Here is a 21,767-nt window from a genome sequence, read left to right on the forward strand (position 1 = left end):
TGTCTTGAAGTATTAAAACAACAGGCTGGCTCTCCCTAAGTTATTAGAAACATCCAGAAAAAGAACAAAATTCAAGATAAGTACAGGTGTAGAAATATAGAAGCCACAGACATAGGGAAATGGTCTTATGGTCCTGAATGGGTTGGGTAGACAGGATAGTTTGGGAATAATTTTCCCAAGTACAAAAGAAAAATAAATTGTTCAATAGCCTCATATCTCTTGGTAATTTTCTAAATAATTCTATTATGGAATCAAAGTTTTTTAAATGAATGAATTTCCAGCTTTATCATCGAAGACCAAGAGAAAATGAAATTGCCCCTATCTAGCTAACTCTGAAAGCACATATCAGTTCCATTAAGCAAGAAAGAGCCCTATCATTAAGTATCTCTTTAAAGTTTTAAACTCGTTAATTTAAAATGTACAATTATCAATATAATTTGAAACATCAAACATCAACGATACATGCTGAGTTTCTATAGCAACTATGTTCTCTTTTATAAATATACTACTTTCCCCAGAAAATCCGGTTTTCCTACAAGGAAAGTTATGTTTAATGGAAAGCCAAAAATATTCTAGACAACCCCTGGAAGCTAACCACACTGAAATGTTTCCGTATTTTTCCCTTTGTTTTCTCCACAATTTTCTGCAACAAATTAGTTCTTAGTGTCATATCAGGTTGTTAAATTCAGTAAATTATCCAAAGTTCTTCTAACTGTAATAAACCATATTACCAAAGAATTTTTCAAAGGTGACCACTGTGTGAGTGGATCAAATTTCAGATTAACCAAGACAAAAGTGAGGCAAAAAGTATATTACTGCAGTGACCCAAAGTAGTATTCAACCTATTCCTCTATAATGATTCCCAAACTTGCCTGGTCAGAATCATGGGGCATCTATTCCTAAACAAAATAATAGATTCAGTAGGTCTGGGTTGAGACCCAGGAATCTGTTTTTTAAAATGCACTCTAGATGATTATTCACGTCAGGCAAGTTAGGAAAAGTGGTGAGGTGTGATTGAGAGGGGGTTTCTGTGCAGGTGATGCAGTTTCCAAAATACCCCACTCATTACACATTATAGGTTGAGTATTCTTATCTAAAATGCTTGGGATCAGAAGTGTTTCATATGTCAGAATATTTGCATTATATTCACTGGCTGAGCATCCCAAGTCCAGAAATCCTAAATGTTCCAGTGAGCATTTCCTTATGTCAGCACTCAAAATGTTTTGGATTTTGGAGAATTTCTGGTGTTCAGATTTGGGATTCTTAACCTGTATTTAAACACCAACCAAATGATTCTAAATGCTCTTGCTGTCTAGTTTACAACCCTGCACTAGAGTGAGGGAAAAGGTTCTTAGTTCAGAGCTCATCTTCCTTTTCTATACCAACCATGAAGAAATGTATCAAATGTCACAGAAGCCAACTCTGAATGTTTTCACAGAGAAACAGTACTGGTGCTTTTCAGGACAGAGGCTGGCACAGTGTAAAGGGCTTAACTGTTAGTAATAAACCAGTCTTATCAAATTCAAAATATACATGTTTTTTAAAAGGGATGTATAGAATCAGTACACTGAGTATGATGTAATCTTTATATATATTAAAATGTCTGGCAGATTGCTATGGTGCCCAATAATCATGCCCTCTCTGCCCACTCTTTTACAAAGTGACTTTCTCTTATCAAGAGATTACTTTTTCCCCACTCCTTAAATCTGGACTTCCCTTGTGACTTGGTTTAATCAACAAAATGCAGCCAAGTGATGGCATGTGACTTCAGGGCCTAGGCCTCAAGGGACCTTCACCTCTCAGAACACTCTCTCTACCAAGTAAGGAAGCTCAATTTTGAATACTGGATGATGAGAGACCATGTCAGGAGAGAGAGTCACAGCCACCAAATTTGCAGATAGTGGGTGAGGTGATCTTAAACTTTCCAGCCTCAGTCCTGGCTGCCTGATGATTATAGCTGTATAAATAAACACAGGCAAGACCAGCAGAAGAACTGTCTAGCTATTATCAATCAACTGACAAAGTCATGAGAAACAATAAATGAATACAAGACACTAAGTTTTGGATGGTTAATTACACAGCAATATATAATCGAGGTCAAAAAGCACGAGAAAAGCAAACAGGAATGAATCATTTATTCAAACATAAAAAGCCATATAATTTTGGGAGTTTCATTTTTTGAGAGTAAAAACTACAAAATTGAACAGCGAGGAGGAAAAAGTTCTGATAATCTGATTCAACATTAGTCCTTTAAAAATCTAACAAGTTTAAATATAAGTGCTTTATTTTTATATTCACAAAACTAATTATAATACACCACAATGAATTTTGTTAGTTTTATGTGTGTGTGATAGAGGGTATACATCTCCATCTACTACCTAATTTGTCTGTTCGAAACAGTTCTTTTTCTTTTTTTTTTTTTTTTTTTTTTGAGACAGGGTCTCACTCTCTTGCCCAGGCTATAGCATAAGGGGCACCACCATCACAGCTCACTGCAGCCACAACCTCCTGGGCTCAACTGATCCTCCTGTCTCAACCTTCAAGTAGCTTGGTCTACAGGCACACATGCACTATCATACCCCACTAGTTTTTTGATCTTGTAGAGACAGGACCTTACCCTGTTGCCCAGGCTGGTCTCAAACTCCTAGCTTCAAGCAATACACTCCCACCTCGGCCTCCCAAAGTGCTAAGATTATAGGCATGAGCCACTGCACCCAGCCCAAAAGAGTTATTTTAGATCACCATTAAATTGTAGTGGTCTTTCCCATCAAACATAACAGGCTTGTAACCCTGTGGTGAACATAGAAGGCATTGATTTCAGGGAAATTAGCATAAAATAATGTAATTCATACCCTTTGGTAGCTAAAAACATTAAAGTGCTTGAAAGATGGACTCTACACTGATGTCCAGAGAGAGGATTTATAACCCATGTAAGTACCAACAAAAATACTTAAAAATTAGAGTAAGATTTGCATTGTTAAAATTTATAGATTTGGATTGTTGAGGCTTAAATACTGCATAGTTCTATATTCACTATGTCATAATTTGCATTGCTGCTGCATCAGAGGAGCTTAAAAATATTTCTACCTCCTATGGCAGAATAAATTTAGAGAGCATGATTCCACTATTTTCTACATTTAACAAGTTTTCTTAACTTGTTAAAGGAATGTTAGGAAGTTAACATTCCTTCCCATCTCATATTACCAACTCACTCCCAGCACCCAGCTTAATGATATGTTTTGGTAAGTGCTTAATAGATGATTCATCTCTAAAGATGAGTAGTGTTCATCAGCTGTATCATATCATAAAAAGCACAAAAAGTCAGCTGAACTAGCTTTTCGGCATCAGTCTCGGGACAGGATTTCCAGGCTGAACAGGCCACAACAAACCTGTGAAGCATAAATAATGATTAATGATTACACAAAAGGCTCCAAATAGTGATGGTGAATACAACCAGGACTTTATTTCATCTGGATATTCATACATGAAATGTGAAGTCTTGCTGACATTAGGTAAATGTAACCTGACACAACTGAAGGTAAAGCCATATCTGTAGATAATGCTAAGGAACACCTCATTCATTAGATGACGAGAGCCTAGGGACAAAGGGGAACAAATTAGCTAGAGCTCTGAAGTGCTCTGAAGTTAGGTCTTACTACGTTTAAAACAGAACAAAAAACCTCCTTCCTAGAAAATCCTTCCTAAAGTGCTACTGGAATGAGTTGGAATATAAATTCATGCTACAGTTTTTAATGAAATTTAAACTGCTTTTAAAGAGTATAGTACTTGAAGAAAGTTTGAAAAAAAAAAAACGGGAGGGAAGGATAATAGGTGAGAAAGGCTATTTCTAGAAGAGTCAAAAAGAGAAACTCTTGGGATCAAGTCAGGCCTTCTACCATCTTTCTCGAGATACTCCTAATAGGAAATCCCAGATCTGGCAAGTGAGAAAAGTGGCCCCGGGAAGCTTGAAATAAATAGGAGAGAAGCCTGCCTTAGAGCTAGTCTTCCATTTTACAGAGAGAAGTTTCCATAGCAAAATATGAATTAGGCTCAAAATTAAAATGTGCAATGTAATGCTTCTGGAAAACTACGCAATTTTCACATCACTTAAAAAAGAGTAAATTATGTCTTCAACATGTGCTTTAAATTAAGCAAAAAGAAATAAAAATAAGAACATGCTCTGGCCCAGTATATAATTATGAAACCAATGTCTGAGTGGATTATATTTGCAGAAAGATAATACAGAAACCTTTAGGAAGTCCTGCCTTGTTTTCACCTAGTGATTCATGATCACGAATCATTCTCCAGCTACACTGGGCATGGAATTCCCAGATATTTAGCAGCATCTAAACATGTTTCTCTCCACAGATGAACCGTTCTTATTCAAGTGTCAATTTTTTAAAACAATTTATCTTTCTAAATTATAAAGAACAGCCTTTCTTACATGTACAGACAATTCATGAAAGGAACACAATGCCAAAAACAATAAAAAAAAGTTTTACTTCATAGGTAAACAAGTAATTTATGTTATTTTTTGCCAGCAAATGGGTAAAGACTTTTTTTTGAGAAAGACTCTCGCTCTGTTGCCCAGGCTGGAGTGCAGTGGCACGATCTCAGCTCACTGCAACCTCCATCTCCCAGTGTGAAGCAATTCTCATGCCTCAGGTTCCCAAGTAACTTGGACTACAGTTGTGTGCCACCACACCAGCGAATTTTTGTATTTTTAGTAGCGATGGGGTTTCACCATGTTGGCCAGACTGGTCTTGAACTCCTGGCCTCAAGTGATCCACCCACCTTGGCCTCCCAAAGTGCTGGGATTACGGGCATGAGCCACCATGCCTAGCCTAAAGAATTTTTATAATAACTAGAGCTGGCAATGGTGTGATGAAATGAGAAAGGATACATTTATAACCTTATACATTATTTGTAATGATGGAAAAACAAAATAGTAGAGAAGCAGTTAGGATAAATCATAGGAATCCTAAGACTGGAAATTATACAATCATCAAAATATCGCAAAGTATACTTAAAGGCATTGCAAACTGCTTGAAATAATAAGAACGAAATTCACAAAAAAGGACACAAATATTTACAGTGTAAATATACAATCTACATACATTATAAGTTGGGAGCATCATATAATTATAGTCTTATGCCATGTAATGGAAATGTAGATAACTTTGTTCTTATGTATTTTTTATATTTAACTTTTTTTTTTTTACAATCAGTGTGTAATACATTTAAAATGCAATGGTCTTATCTTGGGGTAGAAGAGATAAAAGGAGAGGCAGGGGAGGCAGGCACACTCAGTGTAACTTTATGTAAATACATTGTAATTTCTATTTTTTTGCTTTTTCATTTCTCTGAAAATGTTTCTATATTGTACCAACCCTTGCCCCACTTGCTTTAGTTTCAATGCTCCTATCACAGAAGGGTCCAGTGCATGTCATAAAAGCCATCAAAAACAGTCTTGAATAATCAGAACACTTCTGTGAGATTATTTAACAACAGTTCTGGCACTGCTTCTACTATGTCTTCCTCCTCGTCATTTGGCTCTGGTTCAGAAGCACTCATCTCCTTCAAGTCACCTTCTGTTAATTTCTGTGGTGTGGTGACTAATAGTGCTTGATTTTTAAAAATTTTTAATAGAGATGAAGTCTTACTATATTGCTCAGGATGGTCTCAAACTCCTGGTCTCAAGCAATCTTCCCACCTTGGCCTTCCAAACTGCTGGAAATACAGGCATGAGCCACCGAACCTGGCCCAACATCCATACCTTGAAACCCTTCACCTTCCCCCGCCTTTTTTTTTTTTTTTTGGCCATATCCACAATCTGTTACATGATTTCCTAGACTGACTCTGTCGCAAATCCTGTGAAATCATGTACATCTGGACATAGTTTTCTCTAGCAGAAATTTATTGTTTTGGGCTTGACTGCTTTCATGACTTCTTCTATAACAACAATGGCATCTTCAGTGGTGTAATCCTTCCAGACTTTCATGATGCTCTCTTCCATTGGGGTAAAAGACAATCCTTGGTGACCATCCTTTCTATTGAGTCCTGCATGTAATGAGCCTTATAGGTCCTTATGACCCCCGATCTAGAGCCTGAATTAGAGACATGTCTGGGGGTAAGTAGACCAAAGACCTTGACACTTTGGGTGTTTAAATCATGACGTTCTGGGTGGCCAGTGTCACTGTTCAAAATCAAAACAACTTTAAAAGGCAGTCTCTGGCCGGGCACGGTGGATCACACCTGTAATCCCAGCACTTTGGGAGGCCAAGGCGGGCGGATCACGAGGTCAGGAGATTGAGACCATCCTAACACGGTGAAACCCCGTCTCTACTAAAAATACAAAAAAATTAGCCGGGTGTGGTGGCAGGCGCCTGTAGTCTCAGCTACTCGGGAGGCTGAGGCAGGAGAATGGCGTGAACCCAGGAGGCAGAGCTTGCAGTGAGCCGAGATCGTGCCACTTCACTCCAGCCTGGGGGACAGGGCAAGACTCCGTCTCAAAACAAAAACAAAAACAAAAACAAAAACACAGTCCCTTACTGACTAGGTACTTCCTGACTTCAGTGACAAAGCATCAAAGAAACCAATCCAGAAAAAAAGGTTATCATTGTCCAGGCCTTCTTGTAAACTACCAGCTGATGTTTATCTTTTCCCTTCAAGGCTCAAAGTTAACAGCTTTACAGACAAAGGCAGTCCTGATCATAAACCCTACTGCATTTGCACAAAACAGTAGTGTTGGCCTATCCCTTTCTGCCTTAAAGCCTGATGCTTGCTTCTTGTGATGGTTAATACTGAGTGTCAACTTGATTTGATTGAAAGATGCAAAGTATTGATCCTGGGTGTGTCTGAGACAGTGTTGTCAAAGGAGATTAACATTTGAGTCAGTGGGCTGGGAAAGGCAGACCCACCCTTTGTCTGGGAGGACACCATCTAATCAGCTGCCAGTGCAGCCAGAATATAAAGCAGGCAGAAAAACGTGAAAAGACTAGACTGGCTTAGCCTCCCAGCCTACATCTTTCTCCTGTGCTAGACGCTTCCTGCCCTTGAACATTAGACTCTAACTTCTCCAGCTGTGGGACTCAGATTGGCTTCCTTGCTCCTCAGCTTGCAGCTGGCCTATTGTGGGACCTTGTGATCATGTGATTTAATGCTTCTTATATACTTCTTATATATATCCTATTAGTTCTGTCCCTGTAGAGAACCCTGACTAATACACTTCTCTTATGAACAAATGTCCTTTGTGGCATTTTTTTTTTCCAGAATAGGGCACATTTGTCTGCATTAAAAACCTGTTCAGGCAGATATCCTTTCTCCTCAGTGATTTTCTTAATGGTGTCTGGGAACTTGTCTGCTGCCTCTACTTCTCCTGTTATCTTGACATTTTTAAAGCCAAACCTCTTTCTAAAATTATCAAACTATCCTTTGCTGGCATTAAATTCTCCAGCTTTAGATCCTTCACCTTCCTTTAAAGTTGTCATATAGTAACTTTGCTTTTTCTAGAATCATAGTAGAGTCCATAGGTATGGCTTTTTATAGCAATCCTGTACCCACAAAAAAAGCTGCATTTTAAATTGGAGATCAAAAGGTATTTTGCAAAAAGGGCAAAGTTTTAATGCCTGCCGGTGTAGCTGCAGCAACAGCTTCACAAATTTCCTTTTTTTTTTTTAATGGTACTCATACTAGATTTATTTATGTTGAAATGATGGGCAAATGCAGCTACAGATCTCAATCTATCATACTTATCAAGCAATCAACTCTTTATTGTAATATCATGACTTTTCTCTGCTTCTTGGGAGCACTTCCAGTATTACTAGAAGCACTACATATGGGTCCCATGGTATTATTCAATGTTTATAATACTGTACTACCCACAATGAAAAATACATGAGAATAGAACCACGAAAGATCACTTTTTGTGATCCACTAAAGAGACAAACTGCTTATGCAGAGATGACTAGCATTATATAACATCTTAAGGAGATACTTGCAACTAATCTTTAGCTTACCACAATAGCAACATGAGGTGACTACAAAATTATTATAGTAGTACAGTATGTACCACAATTAATTTTATGCAATTATGACTGAAAACTGCATCTTTACATTTGTTTACATTTCTCTCGACTCCAAATGGCCCCACATAAAGTCTATAAGGGCTTCTGTTCATACATTTTGAAAAATTTTAATTTTTTATAGTAGATTTGTATATATTTTATGGTAGTAAATGATGAAATAGATGAGTATCTTTATATATTTTATGCATTCATGAATACTTTAGTTTTTGGATATTTCTAAGCTACACAGTTTTGAGTTTTTTTCAAATTATCTCAATCTCTAAAAAATTTTCTCATTTATTTAAAATCTGCATATAAGTGTATCCATGCAGTTCAAACCCATGTTGTTTGAGGGTCAATTGTATGAGAAACTGAAATATGTCATGCATATTACCATTCCAATTTTTCACATTCTATCCGCAGTGCCTCCAAGCCTTCCCTCTTCTTATTCACATAGTGCTAAACGTAGCCACATAATTTTTACGAAACCAACTATGCTTTGAAAGGTCCCCTGTAAAGAGACTGCCAGACTATAAATAAGGACCTTACAAGCCTTGCTATCACTTTCATTTTATTTTGTTTTCCACCACTCTTTTTTATACTGGGTTTTGATCTTTTCGTTCTCATTCTTTCCATAAACATAAGTCAGACTCCACACAGCCCAAATGAACTGCATCTGAATTGGTAAAACATGTTTTAAAAAGTATAATTTACCCAATCTCTTTTCTCTATCTCATTAATATTGTCTATGACTACATGAACCACCATATATTTAAACATTTTATCTGAGCTTACTATAAAATACCTTGTACAAACCAAATATGTTCACGGGTATACTGATTTTGAGGATGATGATATGATTGCTGAATCGACCTGAAACAGTGTTCTGCATAAAAACACCTAAGGGACTGATCTGACAAGTGTCTCAAAAGCAGGACAGAGAAACATGAATATGCATTAAATGCCTAAGTGGAAAAAACAGATACTTATGTAGCAAGTGACAGATGGCAATATAAGAATCACCGTGTAGGAAAGGCATTTAAATAACAAAAGTAATACCTTTCTTACTCTATAGCACTGTACAAATAAAAAAGAGAAGCCTCACCTGTCATCTCTGATGTGGTAGAAAAATCCATAACCATTGTGTACCATGGGAACTACCACTCCCTGGACTCGTAAATAGCCAACCAGACTTGTTGAGAGAACAAAATTTCCACCTCCTCCGCTGTGTGGCACAATAAAAGGACATTTTACTAGGCCTACAGATGCTTATATTGTTTCTAAAACGCATTTAACATATAAAAAAATTGATGAAGTTGTTAAATACTACACTATATTACCTTTTGGAAAAAAGTGGGTCCGTAAAGAGTTCTGGAACAGGAAGACCTTCCTCTTTCGCTATGAGTAAGAGACCTAAAAGGTGACGATCAAATCCTGCAATGAAATCCCAAATCTAAAGTTAGAAAAAAATTTTTCACCATGAGAGATTTTTTAGTCAGAAAAATTTTAACATAAGTACCTTTTCCAGCTGAACAATCTTTCATCATTTTATTATGCTTTGCAAAAGCTTGTAACATCTTTTGCTGCCGCTCATGAAGCTGTATTAAAAACCGAGAGACACTTCAATAACACACTGTGCAAAACCCAACTAGAAAAAAATCCTAAGCTCATTGTAATTAGGATTTGGGTAATTTGGCAGAGGAAAGAAGATTTCTAGGAAGATCTATAATACATACTGCTATATCTTTCCCTCAGTTATTCTATCGCCTGTTCTTCCCTGTATGTCCTACTTCTTATTTCTTTCCTGGAATAGGAAACTATGAACTTGTGGGCAGCACTGAAGTGACATTAACAAGTATAAAGATAGAAGCAAGATTTCAAAAATGGAAGCATAACTAAACAAATGACAATAAAACAGTTCTATAAAATTAAGATACAGGCACTCATATATAACCACATCTAGCAAAACTAAAGAAACAAATATAATACTAAAATAACAGTGAGAAGGAAATTTGCTGTTGTCTAAATGCTTCAAAAAAAAGAGTATGAAACAAAGCATACAACTGTCCTGGTTCCAGTATATGAAACAAGAATCTGTGATTTCAAAAACATTCAACCATATCAAGAAAACCTTCCTTTTTAATGGCACCTTGGAACTTCTGCACTTTATTAGTGTTGTTCTAAAGGTAAATAAGAAGTCCTGAAATACCTAAAGTACTGAAGACGCTTTGCCTAGAAATTAACACAAACGGGGTCCTTTTCCCGCCTTCCCTGTTTCTTAGTCTTTCCAAGAAGTACACACTTAACTGGTGAATGAACAAATGCTTTAAAAACCTCAAAAAGATGTCTCAAAGTATTTTAATGATCCAGGAAAACTGAAGCAAAGAAATTAGTTACTCAAAGACCACAGTTCCTTTAGAACAATTAAACAAATCTTGTGCGTTTTTTCTTTTCCAATACTCACACTGACAGAAGGATCCTGCATGGACTGGCACCACCTGACTGCTTCAACTGTGCATGACCGCATAGTCTCTGTACGGCCATGATAAAAATATCTTGTCATAGCTGTTTCATAGCAACAACCAGGGCTACAAGAAAAAATTAAAAGAGTGTATCATAAGAAATAAAATGTTCTAATATCATTACAGATATAGTTGCCTAATAAAGCTAGCTTTGTTCAGAGAGTAAGCCCTTTAACACAGATAGGTTGGAGACTTTCAATAAAAAAGAGGCTATTTTCAATACCAAAGAGCAAAAAGTACTCTGATAATGTGGACTGTTTCAAAGGCATGGCTGCTGTCAGGTATACACTACAGCCTCTAAGATGGCCCCTGTCATTCCTGCCTCCTGGTATTTATGCTCTGCTGTAACCCCTCACTTTTGAGCGCAGGCTAGACAGTGACTTGCATCTAATGGAAAGAGTACAGCACAAGAGATGGGATATCACATCTGAAATTAGGTTACAAAGAGAGGTCTCTCTTGTTCTCTTATTTCTCATCTGAAGAAAGTCAGCTGCCATGCTGAGGCTGCCCGATGGAGAGCCCTAGTGGCAGAAAACTGAGGACGGCCCTCTGGACAACAGCTAGGGAGGAACCAAATCCTATTAGTTCCCGTGGGTGAGGTGAGAAGTGGACCTACCCTCAGGAGAGCAGATGACAACAGCCTTGGCTGATACTGACTACAACCTCATGAAAAACCTTAATTAAGTCAGAGGTACTCAACTAAGCTGTATCACAAAAAAAATGACCCACAACATTGTGATATAAAATTACTGATCCATAAAATATGTGATATAAAAAATGCATGTGTTTTAAGCCACTACATTTTGGGGTAATTTATTATACAGAAATAGGTAACACAGAGTCCTTGACCTTTAGTGCCTCCATATAGAACACGAAGGACTAGAATAAAGTAGAAGTATAATTTAAGAAGTTCCCCAAAGTGATATCTGTTTTCCTGGGTTGGAGAATGATATAGCAATTTTAGGTATAAAACTCTCTTACTTTCTTGTTGGTTAGAATTTGGAGTCAAAGAGATCAAATAAAGTGAGAGGGAAAAGTCTGTGATGTGGGTACTAAGAGGACTCAAACAGTTTTCAAGTCTCTTCAGTGTTTCTGTCTCTGGAGTGAAATGGTATCTCTTCAAAGTGTGAAGGAGAAAGTGTGAATAATATTTTTAAATAGCACTGAAATAACATTCTTGCAGGAAAACAAAAATAAAAGCAGTAAAAATTAGTAACAAAATATTACCACTGTAACCTCAAATGAAATAATGCATCTTAGCAATGATCTTCAATGACTATTAAAATGTTAGGTAAAGAAATTCAGGGAGCAAACTTTTTATAATAGATGCTGGCTGACAAGTAAACACACCTCAATCTTAAACTATGGAGTAGAAAACAAAGAGCATTAACTATTTATTATTGTAAAACATAACCAAAATAAGAAGTGATGCTTATTATCAATCCTCTAGCTCTGACTACCAGTTTATAAGACATACAGGAGACTGAGCAACATGTTAAATATCAACATGGGACTACAATCAGGAAAATTCAGAAAACTCTACAGGATAAATGACCCAGTTTCTTCATCAAATCAAATACAGTAAGAGAAAGGTAGGAAAAAGATTCCTATATTTAAAAAGGACTTAAGAGGCGTATCAATCAAATGCAATGTGTAAAATTTATTTGGAACCTCATTTGAACATATCTTCTGTATAAAAAAAAATACTATGTGAAATTTCCAACGCCAGCTATGATGAGCTAGTTTGTAGCAAGGCAGTCTTAATGCTAGGAACAAAAACAAAAACTGGACTCAAAAAACATCTATTTGAAGGCTTTGCAGAATTTTTTTTTATTATACTTTTAAGTTCTGGGATACATGTGCAGAATGTGCAGGTTCATTACATAGGTATACATGTGCCATGTTGGTTTGCTGCACCCATCAACCCATCATCTACATTAGGCATTTCTCCTAATGCCATCCCTCCCCTAGGTCCCCACCCCATGACAGCCCCCAGTGTGTGATGTTCTCCTTCCTGTGTCCATGTATTCTCATTGTTCAACTCCCACTTATGAGTGAGAACATGCGGTGTTTGGTTTTCTGTTCCTGTGTTAGTTTGTTAAGAATGATGGTTTCCAGCTTCATCCATGTCCCTGCAAAGGACATGAACTCATCCTCTTTTATGCTGCATAGTATTCCATGGCATATATGCGCCACATTTTCTTTATCTAGTCTACCATTGATGGGCACTTGAGTTGGTTCCAAGTCTTTGCTATTGTGAAAAGTGCTGCAATATACATATGTGTGCATGTATCTTTATAGTAGAATGATTTATAATCCTTTGGGTATATACTGGGATTGCTGGATCAAATGGTATTTCTGGTTCCAGATCCTTGAGGAATTGCCACACTGTCTTCCACAACGGTTGAACTAATTTACGCTCCCACCAACAGTGTAAAAGTATTCCTATTTCTCCACATGCTCTCCAGCATCTGTTGTTTCCTGACTTTTTAATGATCACCATTCTAACTGGCATGAGATGGTATCTCATTGTGATTTTGATTTGCATTTCTCTAATGACCAATGATGATCAGCTTTTTTTCATGTTTGTTGGCTACATAAATGTCTTCTTTCGAGAAGTGTCTGTTCCTATCTTTCACCCACTTTTTGGTACGGTTGTTTTTTTCTTGTAAATTTATTTAAGTTCCCTGTAGATTCTGGATATTAGCCCTTTGTCAGGTGGTTAGATTGCAAAATTTTTCTCCCATTCTGTAGGTTGCCTGTTCACTCTGATGGTAGTTTCATTTGTTGTGCAGAAGCTCTTTAGTTTAATTAGACCCCATTTGTCAATTTTGGCCTTTGTTGCCATTGATTTTGGTGTTCTAGTCATGAAGTCTTTGCCCATGCCTATGTCCTGAATGGTATTGCCTAGGTTTTCTTATAGAGTTTTTATGGGTTTAGGTCTTACATTTAAGTCTTTAATCCATCTTGAGTTAATTTTTGTATAAGGTGTAAGGAAGGGGTCCAGTTTCAGTTTTCTGCAATGGATAGCCAGTTTTCCCAACACCATTTATTAAATAGGAAATTCTTTCCCCATTGCTTGTTTTTCTCAGGTTTGTTACAGATCAGATGGTTGTAGATATGTGGCATTATTTCTGAGGCCTCTATTCTGTTGCATTGGTCTATATATCTGTGTTGGTACCAGTACCATGCTATTTGGTTACTGTAGCCTTGTAGTATAGTTTGAAGTCAGGCAGCATGATGCCTCCAGCTTTTTTCTTTTTGCTTAGGATTGTTTTGGCTATACAGGCTCTTTTTTGGTTCCATATGAAATTTAAAGTAGTTTTTATTTTAATTCTGTGAAGAAAGTCAGTGGTAGATTGATGGAGATAGCATTGAATCTATAAATTAATTTGGGCAACTGTTAAAGCAGCCAGAATATGAGGGCCAAGATCTGGAGAGAAGAGCAGCTCTTTGAAGTGAGGTACCTTGGAGTCTTGGCTCCAGGCCTGCTTGTCTGTGTAGTCTTGGAGGAAGTCCCATCTGTTTAGGGACCTGGAAGGTATCACACCTACCTGCTCCCCAGGAATAGACCCACCAAAACTGTGCATTTGACTGTGGACACAGAAGCAGCCCTTTAACCCAGCTCCAGTCCTACTCAATGGTAGTCCTAGAGACAGTCCCATCTGTCCAGAGACCAGGCAGGAGCCATGCCAACCTGTATTCTCATAACAGCCTGCTGACTATCTAATACATAAGCAGTCCCATGACTTGGCTGCAGCCCCACTCAACTGTAGCTCTGGAGGCAGTCCTGTCCACCCAGGGACCAGGCAGGAGAAAGTCCTTACCTGCTGAAACAAGTCCATAAAAACTGGAAGTGACTTATTTAAATGCATAGACATCAACACAGGACTACAAGGATAGGCAAGCCTGACTCCACTGAAGAAAACTAATAAAGAAATCAAAATGGCATACTAAAAAATTCAATAAAAAGAGTAGTAATAGAGTAATTAAGGAACAAAAACAATATAAGACCTAAAGTGATATGTTTTATTATCAGTTATATGTTTTATTATCTTATCAGTAATTATTTCAAATGTAAATAATTTCAAATGTAACTCTCCAATCAAAGAAAGAGATTGGTAGACTGGACTGAAAAAGCCTGAAAAAACATGGATCCATCTACAGGCATACCTCACAGATATGGCAAGCTCAGTTCCAGATCATCGCAGTAAAGTGAATATTGCAATAAAAAGAGTAACACAAATTTTTTGGTTTCCCAGTATATACAAAAGTTGTATTTACATGATACTGTAGTCTATCAAGTGTAAAATTCAATATGTGTAAAAGCCTATTGGTTCTGCTTTTCTGAAGAACTCCAATACAGATCCTTACCTTACACCATATACAAAAATTAACTCAAAAATGGGTCAAAGACCTAAAGTAATAGCTAAAATTATAAAAATATTAGAGGAAAACACAGGGAAAAGACTTCATGACACTGAATTTGGCAATGATTTCCTGTGTATGACATCAAAAGCACAAGCAACAATAGAAAAAAATAGATGAACTTCATAAAAACTTAAAATTTTGTACATCAAAGGATACTATTATGACAGCAAAAAAAGACAACCACCTACAAGGAGGAGCTGGTACCATTCCTTCTGAAACTATTCCAATCAATAGAAAAAGAGGGAATCTTCCCTAACTGATTTTATGAGGCCAACATCATCCTGATACCAAAGCCTGGCAGAGACACAACAAAATAAGAGAATTTTAGACCAATATCCCTGATGAACTTCGAGGCAAAAATCCTCAATAAAATACTGGCAAACTAAATCCGCAGCATATCAAAAAGCTTATCTACCAGGATCAAGTGGGCTTCATCCCTGGGATGCAAGGCTGGTTCAACATATGCAAATCAATAAACGTAATCCAGCATATAAACAGAACCAGAGACAAAAACCACATGATTATCTCAATAGATGCAGAAAAGGCCTCTGATAAAATTCAACAGTGCTTCATGCCAAAAACTCTCAATAAATTCGGTATTGATGGAACGTAGCTCAAAATAATAAGAGCTATTTATGACAAACCCACAGCCAATATCATACTGAATGGGCAAAAACTGGAAGCATTCCCTTTGAAAACTGGCACAAGACAGGTATGCCCTCTCTCACCACTCCTATTCAACATAGTGTTGGAAGTTCTGGCCAGGGCAGTCAGGCAGGAGAAAGAAATAAAGGGTATTCAATTAGGAAAAAAGAAGTCAGATTGTCCCTATTTGCAGATGACATGATTGTATATTTAGAAAACCCCATCGTCTCAGCCCAAAATCTCCTTAAGCTGATAAGCAACTTAAGCAAAGTCTCAGGATACGAAATCAATGTGCAAAAATCACAAGCATTCTTATACACCAATAACAGACAAACAGAGAGCCAAATCATAAGTGAACTCCCATTCACAATTGCTTCAAACAGAATAAAATACCTAGGAATCCAACTTACAAGTGATGTGAAGGACCTCTTCAAGGAGAACTACAAATCACTGCTCAATGAAATAAAAGAGGACACAAACAAACGGAAGAGCATTCCATGCTTATGGATAGGAAGAATCAATATCATGAAAATGGCCATACTGCCCAAGGTAATTTATAGATTCAATGCCATCCCCATTAAGCTACCAATGACTTTCTTCATAGAATTGGAAAAAACTACTTTAAATTTCATATGGAACCAAAAAAAAAAAAAAAAAAAGCCTGCATAGCCAAGACAATCCTAAGCCAAAAGAAAAAAGCTGGAGGCATCATGCTACCTGATTTCAAACTATACTACAAGGCTACAGTAACCAAAACAGTATGGTACTGGTACCAAACCAGAGATATAGACCAATGAACAGAGCCCTCAGAAATAACACCACACATCTACAACCATCTGATCTTTGACCAACCTCACAAAAACAAGAAATGGGGAAAGGATTCCCTATTTAAGAAATGGTGCTTGGAAAACTGGCTAGCCATAGGTAGAAAGCTGAAACTGGATCCCTTCTTAGACCTTATACAAAAATTAATTCAAGATGGATTAGAGACTTAAATGTTAGACCTAAAACCATAAAAACCCTAGAAGATAACCTAGGCAATACCATTCAGGACATAGGCATGGGCAAGGACTTTATGTCTAAAACACCAAAAGCAATGACAACAAAAGCCAACATTGACAAATGGGGTCTAATTAAACTAAAGAGCATCTGCACAGCAAAAGAAACTACCATCTGAGTGAACAGGCAACCTATAGACTGGGAGAAAATTTTTGCAATCTACTCAACTGACAAAGGGCTAATATCCGGAACCTACAAATAACTCAAACAAATTTACAAGAAAAAAACAAACAACCCCATCAAAAATTGGGCAAAGGATATGAACAGACACTTCTCAAAAAAAGACATTTATGCAGCCAACAGACACATGAAAAAATGTTCATCATCACTCGCCATCAAAGAAATGCAAATCAAAACCACAATGAGAAACCATCTCACACCAGTTAGAATGGTGATCATTAAAAAGTCAGGAAACAACAGGTGCTGGAAAGGATGTGGAGAAATAGGAACACTTTTACACTGTTGGTGGGACTGTAAACTACTTCAACCATTGTAGAAGACAGTGTGGCGATTTCTCAAGGATCTAGAACTAGAAATACCATTTGACCCTGCGATCCCATTACTGGGTATATACCCAAAGGATCATAAATCATGCTGCTATAAAGACACATGCACACGTATGTTTATTGCAGCACTATTCACAATAGCAAAGACTTGGAACCAACCCAAATGTCCATCAATGACAGACTGGATTAAAAAAATGTGGTACACATACACCATGGAATACTATGCAGCCATAAAAAAGGATGAGTTCCTGTCCTTTGTAGGGATATGGATGCAGCTGGAAACCATCATTTTCAGCAAACTATCGCGAGAACAGAAAACCAAACACCGCATGTTCTCACTCATAGGAGGGAACTGAACAATGAGAACACTTGGACACAGGAAGGGGAACATCACACACCGGGACCTGTCGTGAGGTGGGGGGAGGGGAGAGGAAATAGCATTAGGAGATATACGTAATGTAAATGACGAGTTAATGGGTGCAGCACACCAATATGGCACACGTATTATGTAACAAACCTGCATGTTGTGCACATGTACCCTAGAACTTAAAGTATAATAAAAAAAAAAAGACAACCCGCACAATGGGTGAAAATATTTGCAAGTCATATATGTGATGAGGGTTTCATATCTAGAAAACATAAAGAACTTCTACAATTCTCAAACAAAAAGAGAAACAACCCAATTAACAAACATGTGAAAGACTTGAATAGACATTTTACCAAAGAAGATAAATAAATGACCAATGAAAAAGCATGAAAAGATACTCAACATCATAAGTCGTTACAGAATTATAAATCAAAACCACAAGGAGTTATGCCACTTCACAAATGACTAGGAGAGTTATAATTTTTTTTAAATGGGAAAATAAGTGTTGGCAAGGACATTGAAATGTACAATGTTACAGCTACCATGGAAAATATTTTGCAGTTCCTCAGTTCCTCAAAAAGTTAAAGAATTATCATACAAACCAGCAATTCCACTCCTCAAAAGACTTGAAAATGGGGACTGAAACAGATACTTGCATATAAATGATCATAGCAGCATTATTCACAATAGCCCAAAGGTGGAAACAACATAAGTATCTATCAACAAATGAATGGATAAACAAAATGTGGTGTACATCCAATAATGGAATGTTATTTGGCCATAAATAGGAATGATGTTTTGATTCTACAACATGGATGAACCTTGAGAATATTATCCTAGGTGAAATAAACCAGACACAAAAGGATAAGTAAGATTCCACTTATTCGAAATATCTAGATCAGGCAAATTCATAGAGACAAAGAGAATAGAGGTAACCAGGAACTGAGGAATGGGAAAGTTATTGCTGACGGGGCACAGAATTTCTGTTTGTGGTGATGAAAAAATTTTGAAAATAGTGGTGAAAACTGTAAAACATTATGAATGTAATTAATGCCACTGTATTATATACTTAAAAATGTTTAAAATGGCAAATTTTGTTATATATATTTTATCACATTAAAAATTAATTGTTTAACAAATATATTAAAGGGGATTGTGTTTATAACACATGTAGAAGTACAATGTATGACAGCAGCACAAAGAATAGGAGAAGGAAATGGAGGCATTCTATTTTAAGGTTCTTACATCATACTTAAAATGGAAAATATTATTTGACTGTGTAGAGTATGATTTTTAAAAAAGTATTTTGTAAACCCTAGTGCAACTACAGTTATCTGTGAACAACGAAGGTTTAAACTGTGTGGGTCCACTTAAATGGGAATTTTCTTCCACTGCTGCTACCCCTGAGAAAGCAAGACCAAACCCTCATCTTCCTACTCCTCCTCTGCCTAACTCAAGGTGAAGATGAGGCTACAGACCTTTATGATGAGCCACTTAATGAACAGTAAATATATTTTCTCCTCCTTATGATTTTCTTTTTCTTTTTTCTTTTTTTTGAGACAAAGTCTTCCTCTGTCGCCCAGGCTGAAGTGCAGTGGCATGATCTCGGCTCACTACAACATCTACCTCCTGGGTTCAAGCAATTCTCCTGTCTCAGCCTCCCGAGTAGCTGGAATTACAGGTATGCACCACAATACCCAAATTTTTGTATTTGCCATAGAGATGGGGTTTTACCATGTTGGCCAGGCTAGTCTCGAACTCCTGACCTCAAGTGATATGCCTGCCTCAGCCTCCCAAAGTGCTGAGATTACACAGGTGTCAGCCACCACGCCCAGCCTCCTCATGATTTTCTTAACAAAATTTTCCTTTCTCTAGTTTACTTTTTTGTAAGAATACAATATATAATACATACAAAATGTGTGTTAATTGTTTATGTTATTGGTAAGACTTCTGATCAATAGTAGGCTATTAGTAATTTTGGGGGAGTCAAAATTCACACTTGGACTTTCTAATGCACTGGGGGCTTGGGGACCCCTAACCTCCAAGATGTTGAAGGGTCAATTGTACAAAAAAAAAGAAGTATAGTTGATGTTGGAAATAAAATGAAGCAATTTTTTTAAAGCTCTAAAAATTCAAAAGAGAAAGAAAAAAGAACAGATGGGATAACTAGAAAATAGAGAGTAAGATGGTAGACTTAAACACAAATTTAGATAATTATACTGAATTTAATGATCTAAATAACATATTTAAAGACAGATATTCTCAGACTTGATAAAAAAGCAAAACTGAGAGGAGTCATGTTACCACAATGGCAGAGTAGAAGCAATCTGGCTTTACTCTTCCCCACAGAAAACCAAAACAACTATCCAGTACCAATTACCCTCACGAGCATCCCAGAAACCAAAACGGAGGCTGTGATGATCCTGGGGGGCCAGAGAAAAGCAAAAAACTTCAAGCAGAAGGTTAGAGAAACAGACTACTCCATCCACAACACCCCGCCCTCAAGCTGCTGGGCCGCATGTGGAAAAACTCCCATGGACTCACAATACTACACTGAAAGAAGTCAGATAAAGGCAGACAGACATCTTTATCTCCATGTTGGGTTCTTTCACAGAAAAATCATTCCTGCTTCAACCTAAGGGAAGCATCTTTGCCTATAGGGTAAAAAAAAAAATCCTAAAGGCAGCCAAAGACAATGGGTAGAGACGGGGTTAGCAATCCCCAATGAACAAAACTCAGTGATACTCTTCATCTCAGCCAAAAAAGACACCAAACCAGAGAGGCTGTTCAGCAGTATCATGGTTTGGAAGCATGCTCCATGAGTCCATGAGGCTATGAAGCCCTAGCCAGCCTTCCCACGCTGCCAGGGTATCCTTTTGTTGTAGACACTCCCAGTCCACAACAGTAAGCATTCTGAACTTTTACAAGAGCTGCAAAAGTTAATTTTTTGACAAGATAAACAATATTGACAAACCTGTAGGTAGAATAAGGAAAAAAGAAAAGACTCAAATAAATTAATTCAGAGATGAAATGAGATATGGTAACCAATACCACAGAAATATAAAGGATCATTAGACACTATTATGAGTAACTATATACCAACAAATTGGAAAACCTAGAAGGAATGGATAAATTCCTGGACACATACAACCTAAGATTGAAATATAAAGACACAGAAAACCTAAACAGACCAATAACAAGTAATGTGATTGAAGCAATAAAAAGTCTCCCATCAAGAAAAAGCTTAGGACCTGATGGCTTCACTGCTGAATTCTAATAAACATTTTAAAAAAGAACTAATACCAATTATACTCAAACTATTCCAAAAACGTGAAGAGGACAGAATATTTTCAATCTCATTCTATGAAGACAGCATTATCCTAATACCAAAACCAGAAAAGGACACAACTAAAGAAGTAAACTACAGAGCAGTATCCCTCCCAGATGAACACAGATACAGAAATCCTCAACAAAATACTAGCAGACTGAACTTAATAGCACATTAAAAAGATCATTCACCATGATTAGGTGGGATTCAGATGGTTCAACATATGCAAATTAATAAGCATGATACATCACATCAACAGAATAAAGGACAAAAACCATATCATCATTTCAATAGATGCTGAAAAAGCATTTGATAAAATTAAACATACCTTCATGATAAAAAAAAATTTCAACAAACTCAGTAAAGAAGAAATATACATCAAAACAATAAAAGCCACATATGACAAATCCAGAGCTGGCCGGGCGCGGTGGCTCAAGCCTGTAATCCCAGCAGTTTGCGAGGCCGAGACGGGCGGATCATGAGGTCAGGAGATCGAGACCATCCTGGCTAACAAGGTGAAACCCCATCTCTACTAAAAATACAAAAAATTAGCCGGGCGTGGTGGCAGGCGCTTGTAGTCCCAGCTACTCGGGAGGCTGAGGCAGGAGAATGGCGTGAACCCGGGAGCTGGAGCTTGCAGTGAGCTGAGATTGCGCCACTGCACTCCAGCCTGGGCCACAGAGCCAGACTCGGTCTCAAAAAAAACAAAAACAAAAACAAAAAACAGACAAATCCAGAGCTAACGTCATACTGAACATGGAAAAATTGCAAGACTTTCCTCTAAGATCTAGAACATGACAAAGATGCCTACTTTCACCACTTTTTTGCAACATAGTGTTGGAA

The 21,767-nt window shown here is 37.3% G+C and overlaps 1 protein-coding gene across 17 annotated transcripts in view; it reads right to left on the minus strand.

The window, feature by feature from the left end:
• Positions 1-2,117: 2,117 nt before the first annotated feature.
• The window catches only part of CROT (carnitine O-octanoyltransferase), a 57,863-nt gene continuing 38,213 nt past the window's right edge, over positions 2,118-21,767 (minus strand). For 12 of the 17 annotated variants that reach the window (XM_077997111.1, XM_077997105.1, XM_028846117.2 and 9 more), the window contains 5 exons: positions 10,531-10,654; positions 9,586-9,664; positions 9,407-9,500; positions 9,172-9,291; positions 2,118-3,389 (listed from right to left, as the gene is read on the minus strand). In XM_077997111.1, coding sequence (XP_077853237.1) covers positions 3,269-3,389; positions 9,172-9,291; positions 9,407-9,500; positions 9,586-9,664; positions 10,531-10,654 — 538 coding nt within the window. In that variant the 3' untranslated portion in view covers positions 2,118-3,268. Of the gene's footprint in view, positions 3,390-3,442; positions 3,597-9,171; positions 9,292-9,406; positions 9,501-9,585; positions 9,665-10,530; positions 10,655-21,767 lie in introns of those variants that run through there. The other 5 variants (XM_077997109.1, XM_077997107.1, XM_028846119.2 and 2 more) reach the window with 1 other exon arrangement.

This window comes from Macaca mulatta, chromosome 3 (assembly GCF_049350105.2).
Source record: "Macaca mulatta isolate MMU2019108-1 chromosome 3, T2T-MMU8v2.0, whole genome shotgun sequence".
Lineage (NCBI taxonomy): Eukaryota > Metazoa > Chordata > Mammalia > Primates > Cercopithecidae > Macaca > Macaca mulatta.